Raw genomic sequence first — 23,325 nt, 5'->3', positions numbered from 1 at the left:
GCAAAGAAAAGAGGAATGAGCTGCTCAAGTGCACTGATCATCATGATGAAGTTTGCCTCTCGAAAGGATCTTATGAAGATAAGAACCTTCTTGATTGTGTCAACAACATTGTTCCAGTAGTGAAACATGGGGCTGTTTTCATTGGCCACCCAGTTACTCCAAGTCAAACTGTTGTCCTCTAGACGTTTTGCCTGAAATGCTTCATCTCTCTTCTTGGCCAGCACCACAGCCAGGAGTTGAATACAGTATCTAGCCTTCTTTATGGAATTCACATCGCAGACAGCAGTTGTCAGACCTGTGATATTCAGATTAGCTGAGGTTAAGATGGTATCAAGGCCAGTTCCTTTTATCAACTGCCCAACACAGACAAGAGAAACCTTCTCAAGGTGCAGCCCACCCATGAACGCGAAGTATGAATGAGAAAACTCTTCCCCCATGGCCCACTGTATCATCTTCTTGATGGCATAAAGGGGCTGATCGGATCCACCCACTGCAACCTGGCCTGGGTTAAGATATCTTGTGTATGATACTGCTATTCTCATGACATGGAGCTGAAGACAACTAAGATATTTTCTAAACTCATGATTCGTGTGTGTATTGTGCTTCATGCTTTATAACATAGGCAGCGAATGAGATTCATGTCAAATATAGCTTTTTACAACCTTCAGGAGCTGATACGTGAAACGTGACCAGTAAAAATTAGTTTTCTTAAAATATCTGAAAAAGTAAAGGTTTTGGGGTATATGTTTGTTCATATTGCTTATATAAATGTGGTGCTTCTGCTTCTTTTGAGCCCATGATCAGCTCTCTGCGACATTCAGGAGCCGAGATACTGATTTCCAGGCCTAAAAAGTGGGCGTGGCCATTTCAGAGACTTCCCCCACCTAAAATTTTGGGCTCCTTGCATTTTTTTCTTTATTGGACTCTAAATTAACAGAAAAACATAGGCTCAAATGTGAATGACTTTTTGCAGCCATTTTGCCTTAACTGACTAGACTACCCAGTTCCCTCTCCCCACTGAACAGGCGTCCTGACCGACCAGAGGAGGCGCTAGTGCAGCGACCGAGACACACACACACAATCCGGTTTCCCACCCGCAGACACGGCCAGTTATGTCTGTAGGGACGCCCGACCAAGCCGGAGGTAACACGGGGATTCGAACCACCAATCCCCGTGTTGGTAGGCAACGGAATAAACCGCCACACCACCCGGACGCCCCCTACTGTCAGCCTTTATCTTGGGTTTTTCCTATTTACCGTATCTCATGTGGACTGACATAGCAACATGCTGTTGCATACAGACACGTGTACACACACGCGCGCGCGCACACACACACACACACACACACACACACACACACACTATAAAGGACTCTCCCTCCGTTCAGTTTGTTTGAATGTCACTTGCTTTAATTTTGTGCTGTGTTATCATAAATAATCATTCAAGTAATTCATTCACACTGTTTACAGATATACAGATAGATACATGCAGACAGTCCCGACACCGCAGCAACCGAAGAGAAATGCTGTGTCTCCCAAACGCAACTCGTGCTCGACTGTCTTTTGGCCATTGCTCTTCTATGGCAGCGTCAACACAATATGTTCTTCAAGAGTTACTCCCAAGATGGAAACACATTGAGGATGTACTTACTATATTGACACTGGTTGGAGGAAAAGTAGTGCCAGTACCAGTTCTCCTTGACTTGGAGGTATATTTAGCACATAAGTCATACAAGCAAAGGGACCGCTTTTCCTTTTTCAAAAACATCAAGGTCTTCATTCTATAATGACAAAAAGTGATTAATTTTGTTTGATGACTCTTAAAACTAATATCTATTGTTCAGTTCAGGTACTGGACCGGTGGTGTGTACAGGCTAATAAAGTTTGATACTCAGGAATAAAAAGCTGGCATCCATTATGTTATCCTCGTTCTTTAAAGAATCATCCTTTTCATTTCAGACCAGTCATGCCGAAGGTAAGACATATCCTGTCTTCTTCACTTGAAATAAAACATTTCATGAAATTACCGACTTGTATTTTTTGTGTTCTATAGTAATTTCAGATCAATGTTTCACTTGTGAAGAAGCCTGTGTATTTTTCACCTGCCTGTCATGAACAACAAAACAGAAAGCAAAAGAAATATGTCATACTGTAAATGTACATTTCCATACTGTGGAAGGATACCCACCAAGAAGTGTAATGTCACCCAAAATTCAGCCCATAATATTCTTACCAGTTGTGACTGGTGTGTATATGATGGGTTTGCAAAGTTTTTGCACTGACACTGTGTGTTTAGTATGTCCTTGACCTTGTGACATATACACAGAGGGAGCAGGTATCACAGCACACCACCACTCCTTCACCCTCTCCTCTGCCCTCCTCCTCCACTTTTTTCTCCATCTCGTCCACTGTCAGTCCCCTTTCTTCTTCCTCCATTCTGCAACCCCTCTCCTCTGTCAACCCCTCTATCTCCTCCACCGTGACAGCAAATTCCCCTCCACAGCGGCAGCCGTACGTATACACAGAGTTATCTGAGAAAGAACACACAGAGCATTCAGCGACTGAGGCAGGTGCATTGTTTCCCAATGTGCATCAAACAGCCCAAAATTAGCTTAACCCCCTTTCAGTCGCTTTATGTGAACCCAAGGTTAAAACCAAGTTGTAGTGTAGAATGATGGCTGACTGGGTTGCGTTGTTAAATGTGTCCTCTGATCAACATGTGTGGCTTATTTTCCATGTCAAAGAATGAGCAAGGAAACTGCACCCTCCCGAAAATGCACATAGCTGGTGAGCGAGGATGTTTAGCAGTAATTTCCACTGACTGGATCAGGATTAACACATATCCCCCAACAGGCCTGGGGTTTGAAAACTCTTTGAAAGTCCATCAGCTGTGTCCTCACCCCTCATTCTAAATAGATACTGAAGGTAGGCAACTGACCTGACTGCTCCCATTTTAAAGATAAAAAAAATGTACAGTTGTGAGAAAAGTAAGATACTAGTACTGATCCATGGTATCAGTTTGATTTTGTAGTGAGTGAGTGAGTGAGTGAGTGAGTGAGTGAGTGAGGGAGGGAGGGAGGGAAGGAGGGATTGCGTGAGTGAGGGAGAGAGGGAGTGCATGAGTGAGTGAGTGAGGGAGGGAGTGAAGGAGTGCGTGCGTGCATGAGTGAGTGAGGGAGGGGGAGTGAGTACGTGAGTGAGGGAGGGAGTGCGTGAGTGAGTGAGGGAGTGCATGAGGGAGGGAGGGAGTGCGTGCGTGAGTGAGTGAGGGAAGGAGGGAGGGAGGGAGTGAGTGAATGTGTGAGTGAGGGAGTGCATGAGTGAGTGAGCGAGGGAGGGAGGGAGGGAGTGAAGGAGTGCGTGCGTGCATGAGTGAGTGAGTGAGGGAGGGAGTGCGTGAGTGAGTGAGGGAGTGCATGAGGGAGGGAGGGAGTGCGTGCGTGAGTGAGGGAAGGAGGGAGGGAGGGAGAGAGTGCTTGAGTGAGTGAGTGAATGTGGGAGGGAGGGAGTGTGTGAGTGAGTGAGGGAGTGCATGAGGGAGGGAGGGAGTGCGTGCATGAGTGAGTGAGGGAAGGAGGGAGGGAGGGAGAGAGTGCTTGAGTGAGTGAGTGAATGTGGGAGGGAGGGAGTGTGTGAGTGAGGGAGTGCGTGAGTGAGGGAGTGCATGGGTGAGTGAGTGAGTGAGTGAGTGAGTGAGTGAGTGAGTGAGTGAGTGAGTGAGTGAGTGAGTGGTTTAGTACATCTGACAGTCAAATCTCTGTTGTTTGTCACATTTTGATTCTGATTAAAAGCCAAATGGACGTGAGGGGACAGATCATTATCGGCTGGCAATGGGCTGATCACCAGTCATGATGCAAACAATAGGGGATTCCACAGTAACTGCAATGCCACATATCACAGTCATGTTTCAACGCCATTGGTGGGTTGAGGCAAGCCTGGAAAAGGCCTTTACTGAATATAGAAGTGAGTCTGCTGCCCCAATAGCATACTAGAGTTCATTAAGATTTCAAGATTTAGTTTATTGTCATTTTCATTATGCACCTGCGCACATAAATAAAAACGAAATGCCGTTTCTCCCAGTCCACAGCCGGCCATTTTACGGCCAGATAAATAAAACCTTTTGCATGGATACAACTGTAAAGGAATGGAAAGGATGTGTGTGTGTGTGTGTGTGTGTGTGTGTGTGTGTGTGTGTGTGTGTGTGTGTGTGTGTGTGTGTGTGTGTTTCAGCGTTCATGAATATAATTTACCCATGTCCCAGGTCATGTCCTCCAGACAGACTGCAGAATCCACTGGCCAATCCTGTTTCAGTTCTTTGGCTAGAGAAACAAAGTGCATTATTATTAATATTAATACTATTGCTATCATTGTTTTCTTTGGGCCATTTGGGATGAGATATGGCATTTCAGGGACATTTGAGCGTTGAGCATAAAATCATGTCAAATCAATTTTGTTTGGATAGCCCATTATCACCAATTATAAATTTACCACAAGGGGCTTCACAGCAACACAACACCCTGTCCTTACACCCTCATACTAGGTAAGGAACAACTCCCTAAAAAAGCCTTTAACAGGGAGAAAAAACAGGAAGAAACCTCGGGGAGAGCAACAGAGGAAAGACAACTCTGAAGTGTAACTATGTTTGACAAGAATGCACATCTTATTTCAGAATGAAAATGACAAACAAATGAGCCTCAGTATCTTATGGTTAGTAGGACGGGATTTGAATCGGGCTTCTGCTCTGACAACTGGCAGAGTTACAGTCGCCTCTTTCACTGTACTAAAAATGCAATGTCTTGCCAACCCAGGACAAATCCCCACCATTGTGATGAGAGGTTACTGGTTTGTACATTGCCTCCGTCATAGCAATTAGCAGAGGGCCAAGCCTGGTCTAACCCGGTACCTGTTCCATGAAGGAAATTCAAAATAGTTAGTGTATCTTTAATTTAGCTGGATAACCAAATCCTAAGACGGCAGTCATGGATAAACAGCCTCATGAAGGTGGATATCCACTCCCCCTGTCATTCCAGGCTTCTTTTATTTATTTATTTTTTAAATCGAGGGTGTTCACACAGAAAACCCTACCTCCGCATCAAGCCAGTGCATTCTATTTTTGTATTTTTGTATTTTTTTAGATTATTTTTTTGCCATTTTCTGCCTTTATTTGATAGTGATCGTAGAGAGAGACAGGAAAGGCAGAGGAGAGAGGGGATGACATGAAGCAAAGGGCCTGGGCCAGATTCGAAACCAGGTCGCTGTGGTAAGGACTAAGTCTTATTAAGTGGTACACGCTCCACCGGGTGAGCCACCGGGGCGCCCCCAGCCAGTGCATCCTTAGTGCCGGTCCCAAGCCCAGATAAATGGGCAGGGTTGCATCAGGAAGGGCATCCGGTGTAAAACCTTTGCCAAATCAAATCAGCAGATCATAAATCAGATTTCCATACCGGATCGGTCGAAGCCTGGGTTACCAATGACTGCCAACGGCACTGTTGGCTAGCAGGGTGCCGGTGGAAACTATGCTACTGTTCGACGAAGGAGAAGGAGAGGGGGAAGGCATGTCCAGAGGCAGCGGGGGAGGAGGAAGGGTAGGAGTGTGGAGGTGAGAGTCGGAATGTTGAATGTTGGCACTATGACTGGTAAAGGGAGAGAGCTGGATGACATGATGGAGAGAAGGGAGGCAGATATACTGTGTGTGTGTGTGTGTAACAGACCAGGTGAAAGGGGAGTAAGGCCAGGAGCATCGGAGGTGGGTTCAAACTCTTCTACCATGGTGCAGATGTGAGGAGAAATGGGGTAGGGGTCATTCTGAAGGAAGAGCATGTCAGGAGTGTGTTGGATGTGAAGACAGTGTTCATGTAAAAAGGACAGTGTTTAAAAAGTAAGGCTGTTAAGTGAACGTGAGCAGCAGGTCAACAAAGTAATGTGCCAAGAATTCAGTTTGTCAGGAGGAGTAAGTGACAGCCTGCCAACTGGGGAGCAGGAAAAAACAAGGAAGATGACGCGTCTTAAAGAAACACTGGGGCCCACACCAACTCCTCAGTAGTTGCAGTTCCCTCTCATTTTAGATTTGAACACTTTGTTAGTAATAATTAGTGTTAAACTGTGTAAGGTCAGTGTTATGTTATATGGAGAACAATTCCTGCTAAACTGGAAACTTTAATTAACCTATGATGACCTAATGAGGGGGAGTGCTGGGTGCCTGTGAACGCCAACACTCATGTAAACCTGTGGCTACAATGAACTAAATACCGGCCAAGGGCGATGAGACGACAACGCAACACAAGAGAGAGGGCAACAGAGCAGATTTAGAGTATTTGTTCAAAAACTCTCCTAAACTTACATCAACTTCCAAGTAAATGGGACGAGAGCTGATGAAATTTTCCAAGACTCAACATGAGTTAACATCTGTCAATCATCTCACTGTTGGAATAGGCGTCAAGTTTCAACAGTTTCAAAGAGGCGGACGGACGGGAATGCAGAGGTATCGTTTATTCCTTCAAACCGTGATGCTGTTTATGTCGGTCAGCTTATTAAAGTAGAATTAATGTGATGTAATGAGCGAGTCTATGTTTAGCCCCAAGGCAGATGGAGTCGGTTATTAGACTGACAGCTCGCTCGTCAGAGGGGAACATGTGAAAAGGAAGCGGGCGGCAAAGACGTGATGTTTACGCTCGGTGAACACACACCTTTACGCACCGTTCTTCCTCTCTGCTGGTGTCTCCATCTCTACAACCCTCTCCTCGGTGTGTCAGTCTTCTAATCATATAGTTGCTCTTCCCTGCCCTAGCTCGTACACCCATCCTCACGCTTCCCTTTTCCCACCTCTTCTCATCCCTTGCTGTCCTGATCAGATTTGCAAAAAGTTTTATGAGCCAAGTAATTCAGCACACACATGGAAGTTCACTCAGACGAAACGGGTAAAAAATAACTTTTTTTTCTCCCCCCCCCCTTTTTTTTTCTCCCCAATTGTACCCGGCCAATTACCCCACTCTTCTGAGCTGTCCCGGTCGCTGCTCCAGCCCCTCTGCCGATCCGGGGAGGGCTGCACACTACCACATGTCTCCTCCGATACATGTGGAGTCGCCGGCCGCTTCTTTTCACCTGACAGTGTTTTGCCAGGGGGGACATAGCGCGTGGGGGGATCACGCTATTCTCCCTAGTTCTCCCTCCCCCCCAAACAGGCACCCCGACCGACCAGAGGAGGCGCTAGTGCAGCGACCAGGACACACACCCACATCCAGCTTCCCACCCGCAGACACGACCAATTGTGTCTGTAGGGACACCCGACCAAGCTGGAGGCAACACGGGGATTCAAACCGGGATCCCTGTGTTGGTAGGCAACAGAATAGACCGCCACGCTACCCGGACGCCTTTGGTAAAATACAACTTAATGTTACGAGGTAGACTAACTTTTGCATTGAGTAGGCAAGTAAAGAAATTTACAGGAAAACGGACTCTTCTGTGCAGTAGAATTAAAGCCCTGATAAAACATTCAGGCTACAAAGAAGCAAAATAGTCTCTACTATTCAGTAGGCCTACAGTGGAATATGCTTATAGTGATGACTGTTACAATGAGCAACAACTTATACTGGTCTGACGTCGGCTGATGGAATAATTGACATAAAATGGTATTTAAATAATTTGGTATTTGTGATCAGTCTGCTAAAGTGATCAATTTGGGTCTTTCATGAGGAAAAAAAAAGTTTAAAACCAAGGCAATACAGGGAATGGTGTTGAAATGTAGGTCTGTAGATGGTGTGTCCACTGTGTTAAACCAGAGAGAGCCAGAGCGCAAGAACTTCATTGTATTCTAATACGCACGACAATAAAATTGAACTTGCCTTGACTTAAATTTTTTTTTGCTTACTTCCATGATACTGAATGGTGCCACCTCCGCTCCAAAAATCCACCTCTGAAATCACCAGCTAATCATCAACTATGCCTAAAGTGATCATATTGGCTGAGAAGGATGTGATTACTTTGGTGGTGTGAGCTGTATTCTCGCACAAGAATGTTGCACTGAGTTCAAACATCTCAACAAATATACAGAACAATACAGATCTGAGTAATGTTGACTGTTCCAGTTTTAATGTTGTTATCCTGTTTCAATGTTGTATCCTCTTCCTCAGATGTGTGACTAATGTGTTTTGTTTTTTGATTTTTGTTTGTCTACATGGTGATGGTCGCATGGCTCAGGTCCTAGGCTGTTCCAGTGGCATCTGGACACTACTTAGCGTCCTCCTCATCATATTCTTCATATATTTTATAATTCCATAATAATTCTGTTATCTTCTTTCAATGTTGTATTCTGTAAATTGTGTAAACACAACATCCATTGCACCCCCCCCTTTTCTCCCCAATTGTACTTCGCCAATTATCCCACTCTTCTGAGCTGTCCCGGTCGCTGCTCCACCCCCTCTGCTGATCTGGGGAGGGCTGCAGACTACCACGTCTCCTCTGATACACGTAGAGTCGCCAGCCGCTTCTTTTCACCTGACAGTGAGGGGTTTTGCCAAGGGGACGTAGCGCATGGGAGGATCACACTATTCCTCCCAGTTCCCCCTCCTGCCTGAAAAGGCACCCCAACTGACCAGAGGAGGCGCTAGTGCAGCGACCAGGACACATACCCACATCTGGCTTCCCACCCACAGACACGGCCAATTGTGTCTGTAGGGACGCCCGACCAAGCTGGAGGAATAGACTAGAACAGACCGCTATGCTACCCGGACGCACCCCATGCCCATTGCCTGTTGTCCGTCTTAGGAGAGAGATCTCTCCTCTGTCGCTCTCCCTGACGTTTCTTCCTACTTTTTCTCCCTGTTAAAGGGTTTTTTTTTTTAGGGAGTTGTTCTTTATCTTTTAAGAGAGATGGCAGTGGAATTTTTAACTAGATTGTTTAACACAATCTTGGAAAGTGAGAGGATGCCTGAGGAGTGGGGAAGAAGCATACTGGTACCGATTTTCAAGAACAAGGGCAATGTGCAGAACTGTAACAACTACAGAGGTATAAAGTTGATCAGCCACAGCATGACGATATGGGAAAGAGTAATAGAAGCTAGGTTAAGAGGAGAGGTGATGATTAGCAAGCCGCAGTATGGTTTCATGCCATGAAAGAGCACTACAGATGTGATGTTTGCTTTGAGAATGTTGATTGAGAAGTATAGAGAAGGCCAGAAGGAGTTACATTGTGTCTTTGTAGATTTAGAGAAAGTATATGACAGGGTGCCGAGAGAGGAAGTGTGGTATTGTATGAGGAAGTCAGGAGTTGCAGAGAAGTATGTAGGAGTGGTGCAGGATATGTACGAGGGCAGTGTGACAATGATGAGGTGTGCGGTTGGAATGACAGATGGGTTCAAGGTGGAGGTGGGATTACATCAAGGATCGGCTCTGAGCCCTTTCTTGTTTGCAATGGTGATGGACAGGTTGATGGACGAGATCAGACAGGAGTCTCCGTGGACTATGATGTTTGCAGATGACATTGTGATCTGTAGCGAGTATGGTGCAGGTGGAGGAGAGCCTGGAGAGGTGGCGGTATGCACTGGAGAGAAGAGGAATGTAAGTCAGTAAGAGCAAGACTAGATACCTATGCATGAATGAGAGGGAGGGCAGTGGAATTGTGAGGATGCAAGGAGTGGAGGTAACGAAGGCATATGAGTTTAAATACTTGGGATCAACTGTCCAAAGTAACGGGGAGTGCAGAAGAGAGGTGAAGAGGAGAGTGCAGGTGGGGTGGAGTGGGTGGAGAAGAGTGTCAGGAATGATTTGTGACAGAAGGGTACCAGCAAGAGGTAAAGGGAAGGTTTACAAGATGGTTGTAAGACCAGCTATGCTACATGGTTTGGAGACAGTGGCACTGACGAAAAGACAGGAGGTGGAGCTGGAGGTGGCAGAGTTGAAGATGCTAAGATTTTCACTGGGCGTGACGAAGAAGGACAGTATTAGGAATGATTATATTAGAGGGGCCGCTCAGGTTGGACAGTTTGGAGACAAAGCGAGAGAGGCAAGATTAAGATGGCTTGGACATGTGTGGAGGAGAGATGCTGGGTATATTGGGAGAAGGATGCTGAATATGGAGCTGCCAGGGAAGAGGAAAAGAGGAAGGCAAAGAGGAGGTTTATGGATGTGGTGAGGGAGGACATGCAGGTGGCTGGTGTGACAGAGGAAGATGCAGAGGACAGGAAGAAATGTAAACGGATGATCCGCTGTGGCGACTCCTAACGGGAGCAGCCGAAAGTAGTAGTAGCAGTGGTTCTTTATCTGATGCGAGGGTCTAAAGACAGGATGTTTTATAGCTGTAAAGACCACTGAGGCAAATTTGTAATTTGTGATATTGGACTATATAAATAAAATTGACTTCACTTGACTTTAAATAAATTATAAATTAGGCTACTCTCCACCTTAAAAGCCTAAAACTACTCTAACACTATAGCTGGTGTTAACTGAGCATGAATTAAAGTTATTTAATCCTGTACTAATTTGCACTGAATTTCTTTAGCGAAAAGATTTAATGACCTGATCATGGAACCCGAAATGGTGACAATTATCCTCAGTTGACCACAGTGCTGCTAGCATATGTTACTAGCAGAGTCATTAAATTCTGCCTGCACAGTCCACAGAGAGACCAGTACATACATTAATAGATGTCGAATGCAGTGCAGTGAACCAAGGTGCTAAAAACCGCTTAATGATGTTCCACCTTTTTGTCAGTACACACAATTGGCAGTCAGAAACCAACTTTAAAAATCTCCTGTATGTTCTGGTTAATTCTTTTAGGACCAACATGTAGCCTTACCAAGGATCCACACTGAGAACAAACCAAAATGCACAAACATACAATCAAAAGGATCACTCATATACAGCTGCTAGCCACAGGGCGAGGAGGTTGCTTGTGACATTACTGTTAAAACAAAATTTTTTTTTAAATCCATGCTGGCCTATTGTGTAATATTGCAATGTTTTCTTGCTATGATCGTGACATAATTGCCATGAGAGGAACAGAAATCGCTCAATGGAATGGAAAGGGTAACTAAATTGCGTAGCAAAGGCGTAGGTTACACTATGCATTCAAACAGGAAGTGGCAACATCGGCGGCGGCTGCAACAAAACAGAGTTTCACTAATATCCCATTAGAAAGACACAAGGCAACCCTGGCCAGTTTATTTATCTAACACATTTCATACTTAAAGGCAATTCAAAATGCTTCACACAAAGGCATAAAAAACAACAAATAAGAGATAAAGAGCAGATAAAGAAATTAAAGAACAAGAACATTAAAATAATTTAAAAAATAAATCATGGGATAAGCAGAAGTGAGGGATTTCTGAACTGCGTTGATTTCTCTTGGATTACTTACTTTTTGTTGGTCCACTCTGCATGGTAGAACCCAAAGTCAAAACAACTGTTTTTCACAAAATGTGTTAGAAGCGTGAGCCCCCTATGGGCCCTTGAAAACGTCTGGGTCACCCCCCTGCCCATCCTCACCAGCTCTGGTGTAAACTACACTGTAAAGACCCCACTTCTCCACAGGGACCACTCAAGTTTCATCTCGTGTAAAAAAAAAAATTATGCCGTTGTCATTGTCACATGAGCCATCTGTGTCTTATCCATCAAACCCATGTCATCTCATCTCATCCCATCTCATCTCATCTTCAGCCGCTTTTCCGGGGTTGGGTCACGGTGGCAGCAAGCTAAGTAGGGCACTCCAGACGTCCCTCTCCCCAGCAACGCCCTCTAGCTCCTCCTGGGGGATCCCAAGGCGTTCCCAGGCCAGATTGGACATGTAGTCCCTCCAGCAAGTTCTGGGTCTACCCCGGGTTCTCCTCCCAGTTGGCCGTGCCCGGTAAACCTCCAAAGGAAGGCGCCAAGGAGGCATCCTAATCAGATGCTCGAACCATCTCAACTGGCTCCTTTTGATGCGAAGGAGCAGCGGTTCTACTCCGAGCTCCCTCCGGATGGCCGAGCTCCTCACCCTATCTCTAAGGCTGAGTCCAGACACCCTACAGAGGAAACTAATTTCAGCCGCTTGTATCTGCGATCTCACCCTTTCGGTCACTACCCAAAGTTCATGACCATAGGTGAGGGTTGGAATGAAGATTGACTGGTAAATTGAGAGCTTTGCCTTCTGGCTCAGCTCCTTCTTCGCCACAACGGACCCATGGTCATTTTAAAGTCCGCATTATCAGAACATGTTTGAGAGGCATGCATGGCTGTAATGAACCAGTGTGTGTATCACAAAAACTCAAGACCTGCTGCTTTAACAATGAGATACGTGTGGCTGGAGTTGTGAGTTTAATGATGTGTTTTCTAATGTCCGATAAATTGAAAACAGCAACACAAGTACATATTTGATAAAAAATAAAATAAAACCACACCTCTTCTCTGTAGGTCATACTCTCTCCTGCTGGTGTCGTCACTGAGAACTCGCCATGCTGCGTCTGCCTCCAGAAACTTTTTCAGGCCTGTCTCTGCTTCACAAGGACACACATTGCCAAGGCGGTCTGGATGGTACTACACAGACATACAAGCACATACAGATGATGCACATACAGATGATACAATACAACTTTATTGTCCACACAACGAGATCATGAAACAATTTAACATACAGAACAAATACGCATCAACTTTTCTGCAGGGTGAACGGACACAATTTAAGATGCCGCATCTCTGCTGGGCAGGATTAGTTAAAACACAAACAATAGGTACAAGCACAAGCAGACAAACAAGGTTATTTTAATCTCAATCATTGATAAGCAGTTTTTCTTTCTGACATTTATACAGTCACAAGCCACTTTCATTTTTGTCATTGTATTCTTTCAAAGAATTTGTCTTCTGCATTTAACCCATCCTACTGTAAAGGAGCAGTGGGCAGCTGCAGCGCCCGGGGACCAACCCCAGTTCTTCTTTCCATTGCCTTGCTCAGTCACAATAACTAACAGTACCACAACAATATGCAATATCCTTAAGGGGTTCAACTCTAATCTGAAATGAGATTGGTAAGAAGAAACAGAAACATGCATTAATAAAAGTGTAAAAGATATGCACCAGTAAAGTCAGGTAGCACTATGAACTTGAACTATACTGAGCTAATATTTGTACTGCTGGGATAGGCTCCAGCATCCCCGTGACCCCAATTGGGATAAGCGGCTTGGATAATGGATGGATGGATGGATAGTTGTAAATTATTCAAATAAAGAAGGCAACCTGACTGCTCAGGACTGCAGACTGCGTCACAGGACTGTAAAGACAGCAGCAAAAATCACTGGCATGGAACTACCACAACTTCACACAACTACCACAACTAACCCTAACCCTAATATTTACACCACTCTCGTCAAAAGGAAAGCCCAAAACATCATTAAGGACACCAGCCACCCCATTCATGTTCTGTTTTCACTCCTTCCATCTAAAAAAAATGTAACCTAAGCATCAAATCACACACCACCGGTCTCAGTAATAGTTTCTTTCCACAGGCAGTCAGGTTGCTGCACAGCAGATGCACCCATATGCACATTGTTGTGTTATCGTGGACTGTATATTGCGTATATAATGTATGAGTTCATTGTTTATCGTTATGCATGCTCAATAATGCAGGTAAGAAAATCAAAGAAGGTTGAATCAGTTCATCTGGATACAATGTTTATTGACTGATACATTTCATCCCGTATCTGCCAATCATATCTGTCAACAAACATTGTATCCAGATGAACTGATTCAACCTTCTTTGACCTTTGATTTCATTGTGTACATAGTCTGTTTTTTGTTTTTTGTTTTTGGGATTGCGTGTCCTTGTGTCCTTTGTACACGTGTCCCCTGTGTTAAGGCAGAGAGTTGAACTTGAAATGCAGCAACATGCACCCTTGGCTCTGAGATCTGAGATGATCACCGTGTAGCGCTCTGTGATGCCAGTTGGAAATAATCAAATGTATTTGATAATTCATGGCTCTCTTGTAAGTTGCTTTGGACAAAATTCACTACTAAATAAGTAAACGTAAAATAAGAACAGTCATAATCTATATTGTCTGGGCACCAGCATCAGCCATGCTCCCCAACACACCAGCCCCGGTGAAGGTCCATGTCTATAGGAAACACTATATCGCTCAATACTATAAGGTGGTTGGCTATTTTTCACTATTTTAAAGAAAAGCCAAGAGCCCAGAAAGTTGATGCATGCCAAATGAATTCTAAATAAATGCAAGCTCAACAGCATGTTGTTTGGGTCAGCAAACCAGCCAATCCAAGCCCAATCCATGCTAATACAGCAAGCAGTTATGAGCTCAAAATCAACCACAACAACAAAAGCTGGCCACATAGCCAGCACTCACTACTGTTTGAGTAACAGCTATGTACCCAAAATACTTTTATGTGTTTTTGACCAGCTACTGGCAAGCATAGTATACATCACTGTCTAACCTCTGCCTGCCATTAACACACACACACACACACACACACACACACACACACACACACACACACAGCCTACCAATACACACAAACTTGGAAAGAGAACGAGATCAACATACTCTCTCCTGTCTCCCTCCTCCTGTCTCTCTCGCGCTCTCTTTTTTCACTGTCTGTTTCTGTCTTTCTCACTTTAGCTCTTTCCTTCTGTTAAATGAACCTGAAAGAGCAAATTACCCAGAAAATCCTGTCAGCAAGGGCTGGGACATGTCCACTATTTGTATGAGAGAGAGAGAGAGAGAGAGAGATAGAGACTGTCTGTGTGTGTGTGCGTGTGTGTGTGTGTGTGTGTGTGTGTGTGTGTGTGTGTGTGTGTGTGTGTGTTAAATGGATGATCAGATAGAAGGATGGATGAAAACATAAATGGACAACGAGATAGAAATGGACAATGAGATAGATAGATAGACAGATAGGTACATAGATAGATAGATAATACACAGTGTCAAAAATGAAAAGTAATACAGTTTAGATTCCAAGCAAGACAAAGAAAAAGTGAAAGACAAAATTGCCATGTGTCTGTAGAAATTAAACACCACAATGATACACTATTTTTGTATCAACACGTTTTTTAAAAAAAATAATTTACATGCACTATATTCAATGCGGAATTTATGGGAGACAAAAGTGGCAATTAACAAAAAAAACCTAGCCTACATATTTATATATACTAGTGTAGATGATGAAAACATTAACATAGTAAAATAACATACAATGAATTTCTCCTAATTTGTACTATTCAACAATATTTTACATTTTCATGTAAAGCAGCCTATGACATTAAGTGCCTGACTGACACCCCATTGTTAAAACATGCATGCCTGAAACATAAATACTTCACTTACAAACACAAAACTGTTCTGAGGGCACAGTATTTATGTAACAGAAATTTGCTGTGAAAAAAATCATTCTTTAATGCATTGGCTTCTCAACTCGCCCATTTTGAAAAGTAAGGTCGGACCGGTGTGAATGCAGGGAGGGGGAGGGAGGGGTGGGCAGGTGAGAAAGGTTGACTCTACATGGCTCCAGCACAGTTCTCATTCAAACCTTACTGAACAGCATTCACAATAATATTGACGATGAACTGATATGTATTCTACAATGCAATTCAGGGGCACAGGGCAGTAGGAGAGAGCACACAATTAAAGGAGAGGTGGGTACTCTGTGAGTGCCTATAGATGTGGCATGAGGTCCAGCTCAGCTAGGCTCGCTTAATTCTCCTTGTTTCAACCAAGGCTCAGTGATGCAGATAAGATGCTCTGCCTCAGCCTGGACCACAACTCCTTTAGTGACATTGAACTAAATCAGCACCGTGGGACTGGAGGAGATTCACAGCAGCCTCCTCTCCATAGACTCGACCCCCATAGGCATGGGTGGAAAGTGAGGAACATGTTATGTTCCTCTACATAACTGTGTTGCTAAATGTGCTGGTGTCAAGTGTCAACACAAACATTCTCCCAAAGATGAGGAAAAAATAGCTGGTGCTGGTTTCATTTGAGGAATTAGGTTGCCAAAAGGGTCTTAAAGTCACTACATTTAGTAACCATCCAATATCTAAGCTGCTTATCCTACTTTGGGTCACGGGAAGCTGGAACCTATCCCAGCAGCCATTGGGACGCAGGCGGGGAGACACCTTGGACAGGCTGCCAGGCCATCACAGGGCCAACACATTCACACCAGCAACATAGCCTCAAATTTGACAACAGCGGTTGCAAGCAGCTCAAAACAGGAGGAAAGTGGTATGACCAGGGGATCAATGTCCCTTGGGCTTTGAAGCCAACAAGCATCTCAACTTACAGAGAGCAACAAAAATGTTGCCAAAAGAGCCATTTCTCCATAGATCACCATTATAATCTGAGGCTGTGAAAGTTCACAATTACAATGTTTCTGGTGTCTGTTCAGCAACTAAAATAGATAGATCACAGATTTTGTCAAAAAAAGAAAAAAAGTCCTCCAGGGGGCATTTAAAATGCTTAATGTACAGATTTGTAATCTGATGCCACAGACGAGTCAACTTGAGGGATTGTGACGCTGGCATGTTACCAGCAGAAATATCCACCAAAACCGTTGCCAGGAAACAGTATGCTAGCTTCTCCACCTGAAGAACTGGGCACAGTGAGGCTGTCATTCACAATGAGTGGGAGATGAGGACAACCGTGTTTGACTTCCTGATGGGCTTCTTGTATGCAAATCACTGAAAACTGGCTTGGCATACTGGGAACCTAAGCTCAATACAACGGTATGATGACGGAAAAGACAAGAGAGCGCAAGCACGTGGTTGAACCAAGCCTCTCGTGCAGGTCACTAGTTGTACTGTCCAATAGAAATGTGTATTTTGAAGCTATAAAGTGATTTTCAGGGTTTTGAATAAAATCATAGACTGTTCAAATTCTCTAGATGATGACTAGGGCATGTGATGATGTTCAGAAACACCTTTATTTTTTTTCATCGAAGGCAACCCAAAATGAATGGGTATCAGTGGGGAGCTTCTCTCAACTGGTCTCCTCGTGCTGAAGCCCACTTCTGCAGACATGCAGTAGAGAAGCGCTGGAGGTTTGACAAAACTCACCTCCAATGTCCTTTCAGAGGATTTGGCAGTGCCTCCTACCAGCCAACTAACCACCACCCCATGTAACCATGCTGGCCCAGGACTCTTCCAACTATTTTTCCTGTGGGAATTTCTGTGATCAGCCACCCAGAAAGGAATCCATACACAATTATGCATACATTTGTATTCTGTTAGCAATGAACAATCAGCGATGTCTCACAGTCATTAAAAAGTTTTGGAACACTAGTCAACAGGCCACAGTCAACAAACTGATCAGCCCTATGTGAAGAAAACGGGCTGTACTGCATGATGCAAAAGGTGGCCACATCAGATACTGACTAGTGTTGGACCCTAAGACTAAGTGTTAGAATTTTAACTTAGCCAAGTTTTTGAAGTTGATAAATATTATGCTAATATTTTTGTTCAGTGCAGACTTCTTGAAACCAACTCTTAGGCATGTAAGGTAATTCAGGAAAACCAACTTGCATTGTGTGATTCTGGTTCCACACCATGAATGCAAATTCTAGATATGCAGCACACTTTTCAAACATGAATGAGTACTGAGCTGGATTTTATGAGAAACTAATTCTGCAAAGTCAGCTTAAAAAAATGTGCATATCTTACTAATTGTGGATCAAAACTGCAAAATAAGACTAGCTAAATAACAAACATGCAGAAACTAACACAATTTTAAAAATGTCCACCTCAATGGTTAATGCTAAACTGTCCAAAACTCAATTGTATATATATATTCCCTCAATCATTTCCATTGCCTTTCATTAAGACTAGAAAGTAATGTAAGAACAGTTGAAAAACAGTAGTAAAAAAGCTGTAAACAAAAGTTTTAGCAATAGTTTTTTTCTAATAAAACTTGAAGGTACAAGCTTTTACTTTTATTATCTTATTCATATTGGGCACTGCAAATTACCCCTGTTCAAGCCTCTCCAACCTGGTAGACTGATGCAGGTTTTTAATAAAACAATCTTTGCTCCAAAAATAGACACTTCACATCTTTATTCTACTGATTATCCAGCAATCTGATAGAAGATGCACGTGCCTGATAATAATAATGGACTGGGATGATAGTCTAATCCAGATTATGGGGAACAGATTAAACATAATTGCAAATTAAATAATAAATAATTTAACCAAAGACACAAGAAGGACACATGGTTCTGAAACATACACATGCATAGGCGCCGATGCGTTTTTGCCCGTGGGTGCCCAAATTACGTGAACAGGCTACTGCCAAGGATCATGTCAAAGGTATCACTTTTATTGTGCTTACTTTAGTAATTACTGTGATGTATGTTTACTAAGCTGTTATTGTCTCTCAGACATAGACACAAACTGCAACGAAACGCGACACCACTCTGCTACAAATTATAACAGGCTACACCGTACCACCACACAGTCTGGAGGGGGCAGTATTTACATACAGGCGATGTTATCTCTTTAGTTCATTGATACATGTAATTCAGAGTAATTCATATAGTTAAAAATATACCGTTAAAAAGGTTAGATATTGTGAATGTTGTATCATTTTGTTTATGAAGAATTATAATTGTGAATAGTGACTAATACAGACCACAAGGTGGCAGTGATGTTTTGAGTGTAAAGTTACAAGTGCCACAAAGCAGTGTCGAAAAACGAGTTAGAAGAACTTTACTAACGCAAGTGAGATGAGAACACCTGAATGCCCCGGATTTTACTAATGTAAGATACACGGTTGTTCAGTAAACGTTTGGAAGTCCAGGCCACCAGACCATCAGAGGGGCCAAAACACACACACACACACACACACACACACACACACACACACACACACACACACACACACACACACACACACACATTCACACCTTGGGACAATTTAGTACGGCCAATTCACCTGACCTATGTGTCTTTGGACTGTGGGAGGAAACCGACGCAGACACGGGGAGAACAAGCAAACTCCACACAGAGGATGACCTGGGACAACCCCCAAGGTTAGACTACCCTGGGGCTTGAACCCAGGACCTTCTTGCTGTGAGGCAACCACACTAACCACTGTGATATTAGATTTGAAAATGATGTCGCAAATATATAGAGATAACCAACTGTATGTTTGCTAAAGGTTTTTTCTGTCTTCTGTTGGAAACAAAGACAGTGAGGTCACACCCCTCTGGTGGCAAATTCCTCAGACAGAGACAGAGAGAAGCAGAATAGCAGACGAAGAGGACAGTCTAGTTAGGCATACCTGTAAAGCTAGTTGCTGGTATCTGTGTTTCAGTTGTTGCAGAGAGTCAGAGGAGCTAGCTCCTAGGACAGAATACAGGTCCTTTTGTGCAGATTCACCAGACATACCTACTGGAGAAATAAGATTTGATTAATACACCAATACAAGCCTTTTAACTGTAGCACAAATGGTCAGAAAACATCTACTTAATTGTCAATGCTCTCTGTATGGATGACAGTAATGCCTGCGGCAGCCCCAGAAGTACCCTGAGCTAATATGTTTTGACTTGTAGGCCCCTTTTAAATTGCATATTTCTGGCCTAGCTGAACTATTTGGAGGTTCAACTGAGTGTAAACCAATAACCCAATTACTGGGAGTAATCAATTTTAGGCAATACATGGGCATACATTTTCAAAAGGAAACAAATATTTTAAATGTATTTATAACTTAAAATAGTATTGAAAAAAATTGGAAGAAAAATGTCCAAAAATAAATCGTGAACAGGTTGACTGTCAGTCTCATGTGAGTGATCTGGAGAAAAAAACAACTATTATATTTTATTAATAACCAACAAGTTTTATATTTTGTATCTATAAATGTGGTGAAATTCCAGTGAAAAAAAAGCATTTTGACAAATGTACAAAAAACCTCCTTATTCAACACCAAACTATTTTCTGTCACCCAACTGTTTTGATCTGTGAATTTTTGCATCTTCCAATAATCATAATTAATTAATAAGCATCTTAAAGCATGAAGGTGGACATTTAAGTAAGCAAACGCAAATGTTATCAAGTGAATCATTTATTTCATTTATTTTTTGAGGTTTTTCACCATCACTTACAAACTAAAACTGATTCTATAAGCAAAAAATCCCAACCCCCTTCATCAACTACCAAAAGAAAGTTTCCCAAAACTATAAAAACTAATTCACCTGTTTCCACACATGTTGCAGATTTGTTGAACCTTTTGTGCAGAACTCTAACCACAAATCCCCTTATAAAACACAGGTTGCACAATGTGCTCATTCAAAAATCACTAGCACTCAACAAATTTAACTTAGCCATTACAACAACTTGAACTAAACACTCAATGCTCCAGGTGCAAACACTACGCAGCACAAATTGATCACACACCAATCAGAATCTCCTCTCATAGAGAAATCTTCCTTGGCACAGCAACAGAGGGTTTAAGAGAGAAATCTTTACAAGTGGGAAAACCTGCTGCAAGCATATGGGGACATAACACTGGAGTCGATCCAGAGAGGGTACTTCCTGTCTCTGTGGCCTGACCTAGCCCAGAGACATGATACCAAAGAAGATAACATAGTGTGAATGCTTTTTTTTCTTTTACTGTATTCACTGTTTCTTATTTCTCAATTTACATTGTTGTTTACAGTCCTGTGCTTGGGTATTGCTGTATTTTTTACAGTAATTTGCTTCCGAATAGTGTGCTCTATCAGTTACAGTACTTCCTCATCTGACATCAGTTTGCTGTAATCTTGTAGTCTTGAAATAAAACTTTGAAATTTGATTTTGTGATTTCTTTACAGTGCCTGCACACTTGCATAATTTGTTGACTGCAGTAGAACGCTGTCGCAAAGTTGTATAGATGCTTTGTGAAAAAACATATAGATCCTGATTCATTGGAGTAACAGCTTTTTTTAATAGTGTTTTGAACAGCTGTCACTCGTGTGTAATGGGTAGAGTACAGTCTGTGGATTTGATGACTTTTGTATGGATGCCATATGAGAGCAATGTTTGATTTAGATGTTTTGGGGTAGGGCGTTTGATTATGACTCAGAGGTTTGAACCGACTGAACTGTGATTTTGGCTTTTGTGTTTATAGTTTTGAGAAAGTGGTGTATATTTTCAGGGGTGTGTTAGTGATTGGGAAGACAGTGAGATGGGGAGTGCTAGAATTACTCACTGGTCAACTTCTAGCAGTCAGCTACTGTCCTCACACGGAATGAGTTATGACTCGTGAGACCCTTTACAGCAACAACGAGTCATGCATTTACTGCTAAACTCACTAGTCCATCCACGCTTTGCTAAATCAAATATCAAAAAATAATAAGAAACGATGGCTTCCAAGGGACGGAGACAACCATTTTTCATTCGCCTACTAGTCTACTTAGAGAGAGCAAATAACCCTTATTTTCTTTATCTTTTATCAATATTGCAATGAACTCTGAGTAGCCAATGTCATATGCATCCAAAACTTAAGTTCAGAAACAAACTGGAGATCAATTCCACGTCACGCCAATCACACTGCAGATGCACTACTGCTATACAGACGACGCAGTCAAGCAATTGTCTCAAATAATCTTTCCAATAAAAATACGTAAAATTATGCAGCTTAAGACAGTTTTAAAAAACTGATGGGAAACGGGAATCCAGAGGCACTCCAATTACAAATGGACAATTAGCATAGCAAAGCATTGACTCCTACCATTAGCTCCGAGCTGATATAAAAAGGACCACGGCTGTGTAGCAGCGATTTCTTCTTGGGTCCGCCGCTCAGGATTAGATAAGTATTCACGCTTACTGTAAAACAAGCACGTTGCTAAATGTCTCTTAATAACTGTGGGCGACGTAAACGGGGGAAAAATCATGTAAACACCAGCGGCATGGTTGTAATTGCGCATGCCCGGAAGATGTGCAACAGTTTATAGAGTCCCCTTGAAACACATAAGGTAGGAACAGTTCCAAAGTGTGTGTGTGTGTGTGTGTGTGTGTGTGTGTGTGTGTGTGTGTGTGTGTGTGTGTGTGTGTGTGTGTGTGTGAGCGAGAGACATAGAATAGAATAGAATAGAATAGAATAGAATAGAATAGAATAGAACAAAGTGTGGCAGGAGCATTTCAAAAAAAGAGACAGGGCATTAAGATGGGTCACGAGAAATTAAAACATCCTAAACTGTTCTTGAGACACTGATATCTATTATTGTCCTGCACGCATTATCTTGACAAGTAAATGTCAAGAGTCCTCACAGTCCTAACAAAACAAGGGGGTAAATCAGGCTAATGTTTTGTTTTGTTTTTTGCCACTGAAAGGTGGCAAACTTAATAAAATATTGTTGACAGGCAGGTTACTATTTTTATTGGTATTATAATAATAATAATAATAATAATAATGATAATAAAGTAATATTGAAAATATTAAAAATATAGAATGGTTGAAGTAGTAATATTAAAAATATTACTACTTCTACCATTACTACTACCAACATGTTAATATTTACAAATATATCAGTTTAACTCGAAGTTTACTGGAGTTCGAAGATAAAACTGAGTCTGTCCAGCCTCCCACCTTTTTCAGCTTAAATAATAAAATAAATATTTTGTCCAAAGACATGTAGGTCAGGTGAATCGGCCGGGCCGTACTAAATTTTCCGTGTGTGTGTGTGTGTGGGGGGGTGCGCAGCGGTGCAGTGGTTTGCATGGTCGCCTCACAGCAATCAGATGCTGGGATCAAACCCCAGGGTAGTCCAACCTTGGGGGTCATCCCGGGTCGTCCTCTGTGTGGAGTTGGCATGTTCTGCCCGTGTCTGCGTGGGTTTCCTATGGGGGCTCCGGTTTTCTCCCACAGTCCAAAGACATGTAAGTAAGGTGAATTGGCCGTACTAAATTGTCCCTAGGAGTGAATGAGTGTATGTGTGTGGATGTCAGCTCTGTGATGGCCTGGCAGCCTGTCCAGGGTGTCTCCCCGCCTGCTCTCAATGACTGCTGGAATAGGCTCAAGCATCCCCGTGACCCTGAGAGCAGGATAAGCGGTTAAGATAATGGATGGATGGAACATACTTTTCAGTTAGACATAGACTGCACATTTTACTACTGGTTCAATATGATTTGTTCTTTGAGAGGATTTTCCAGGTGATTGAATAATTAATGTTTCTGCCTACCATTATGAGCTAAATGATGCAAATGCATCATTTGGCTCATAATTGTGCATCAGTTGTGTAGATAAAGCAGCAAACATTGTGTTCCCTGATGACATATCCAAGGGAATGCAGGTATAGAAAGAAAAGTAGGGAACCAAGACAGCTTCCTTGTGTAACACCAAAAAATATGTAATATTTCTCTGTTACGTGAACCTAAGACTTACAT

The 23,325-nt window shown here is 42.8% G+C and overlaps 1 protein-coding gene across 2 annotated transcripts; it reads right to left on the bottom strand.

Annotated features, from left to right (window-relative positions):
- Positions 1-1,396: 1,396 nt before the first annotated feature.
- On the bottom strand, positions 1,397-21,857 carry dnajc24 (DnaJ (Hsp40) homolog, subfamily C, member 24). 2 transcript variants are annotated; one of them, XM_056282255.1, is made up of 5 exons: positions 21,671-21,857; positions 19,244-19,353; positions 12,371-12,506; positions 4,250-4,318; positions 1,397-2,530 (listed from the first exon to the last, which is right to left on the bottom strand). In XM_056282255.1, the coding sequence occupies exons 1-5, from the start codon at positions 21,831-21,833 to the stop codon at positions 2,292-2,294; spliced, it is 717 nt and encodes a 238-aa protein (XP_056138230.1). In that variant the 5' UTR covers positions 21,834-21,857; the 3' UTR covers positions 1,397-2,291. The 2 variants fall into 2 exon arrangements, with proteins under 2 accessions (XP_056138230.1, XP_056138232.1); XM_056282257.1 differs by having other exon boundaries at positions 19,244-19,350.
- Positions 21,858-23,325: the final 1,468 nt, after the last annotated feature.

Source organism: Lampris incognitus, chromosome 6, assembly GCF_029633865.1.
Source record: "Lampris incognitus isolate fLamInc1 chromosome 6, fLamInc1.hap2, whole genome shotgun sequence".
Lineage (NCBI taxonomy): Eukaryota > Metazoa > Chordata > Actinopteri > Lampriformes > Lampridae > Lampris > Lampris incognitus.
The sequence above is the reverse complement of the archived record's forward strand: the minus strand, read 5'-3'. Positions and strand labels throughout refer to the sequence as shown.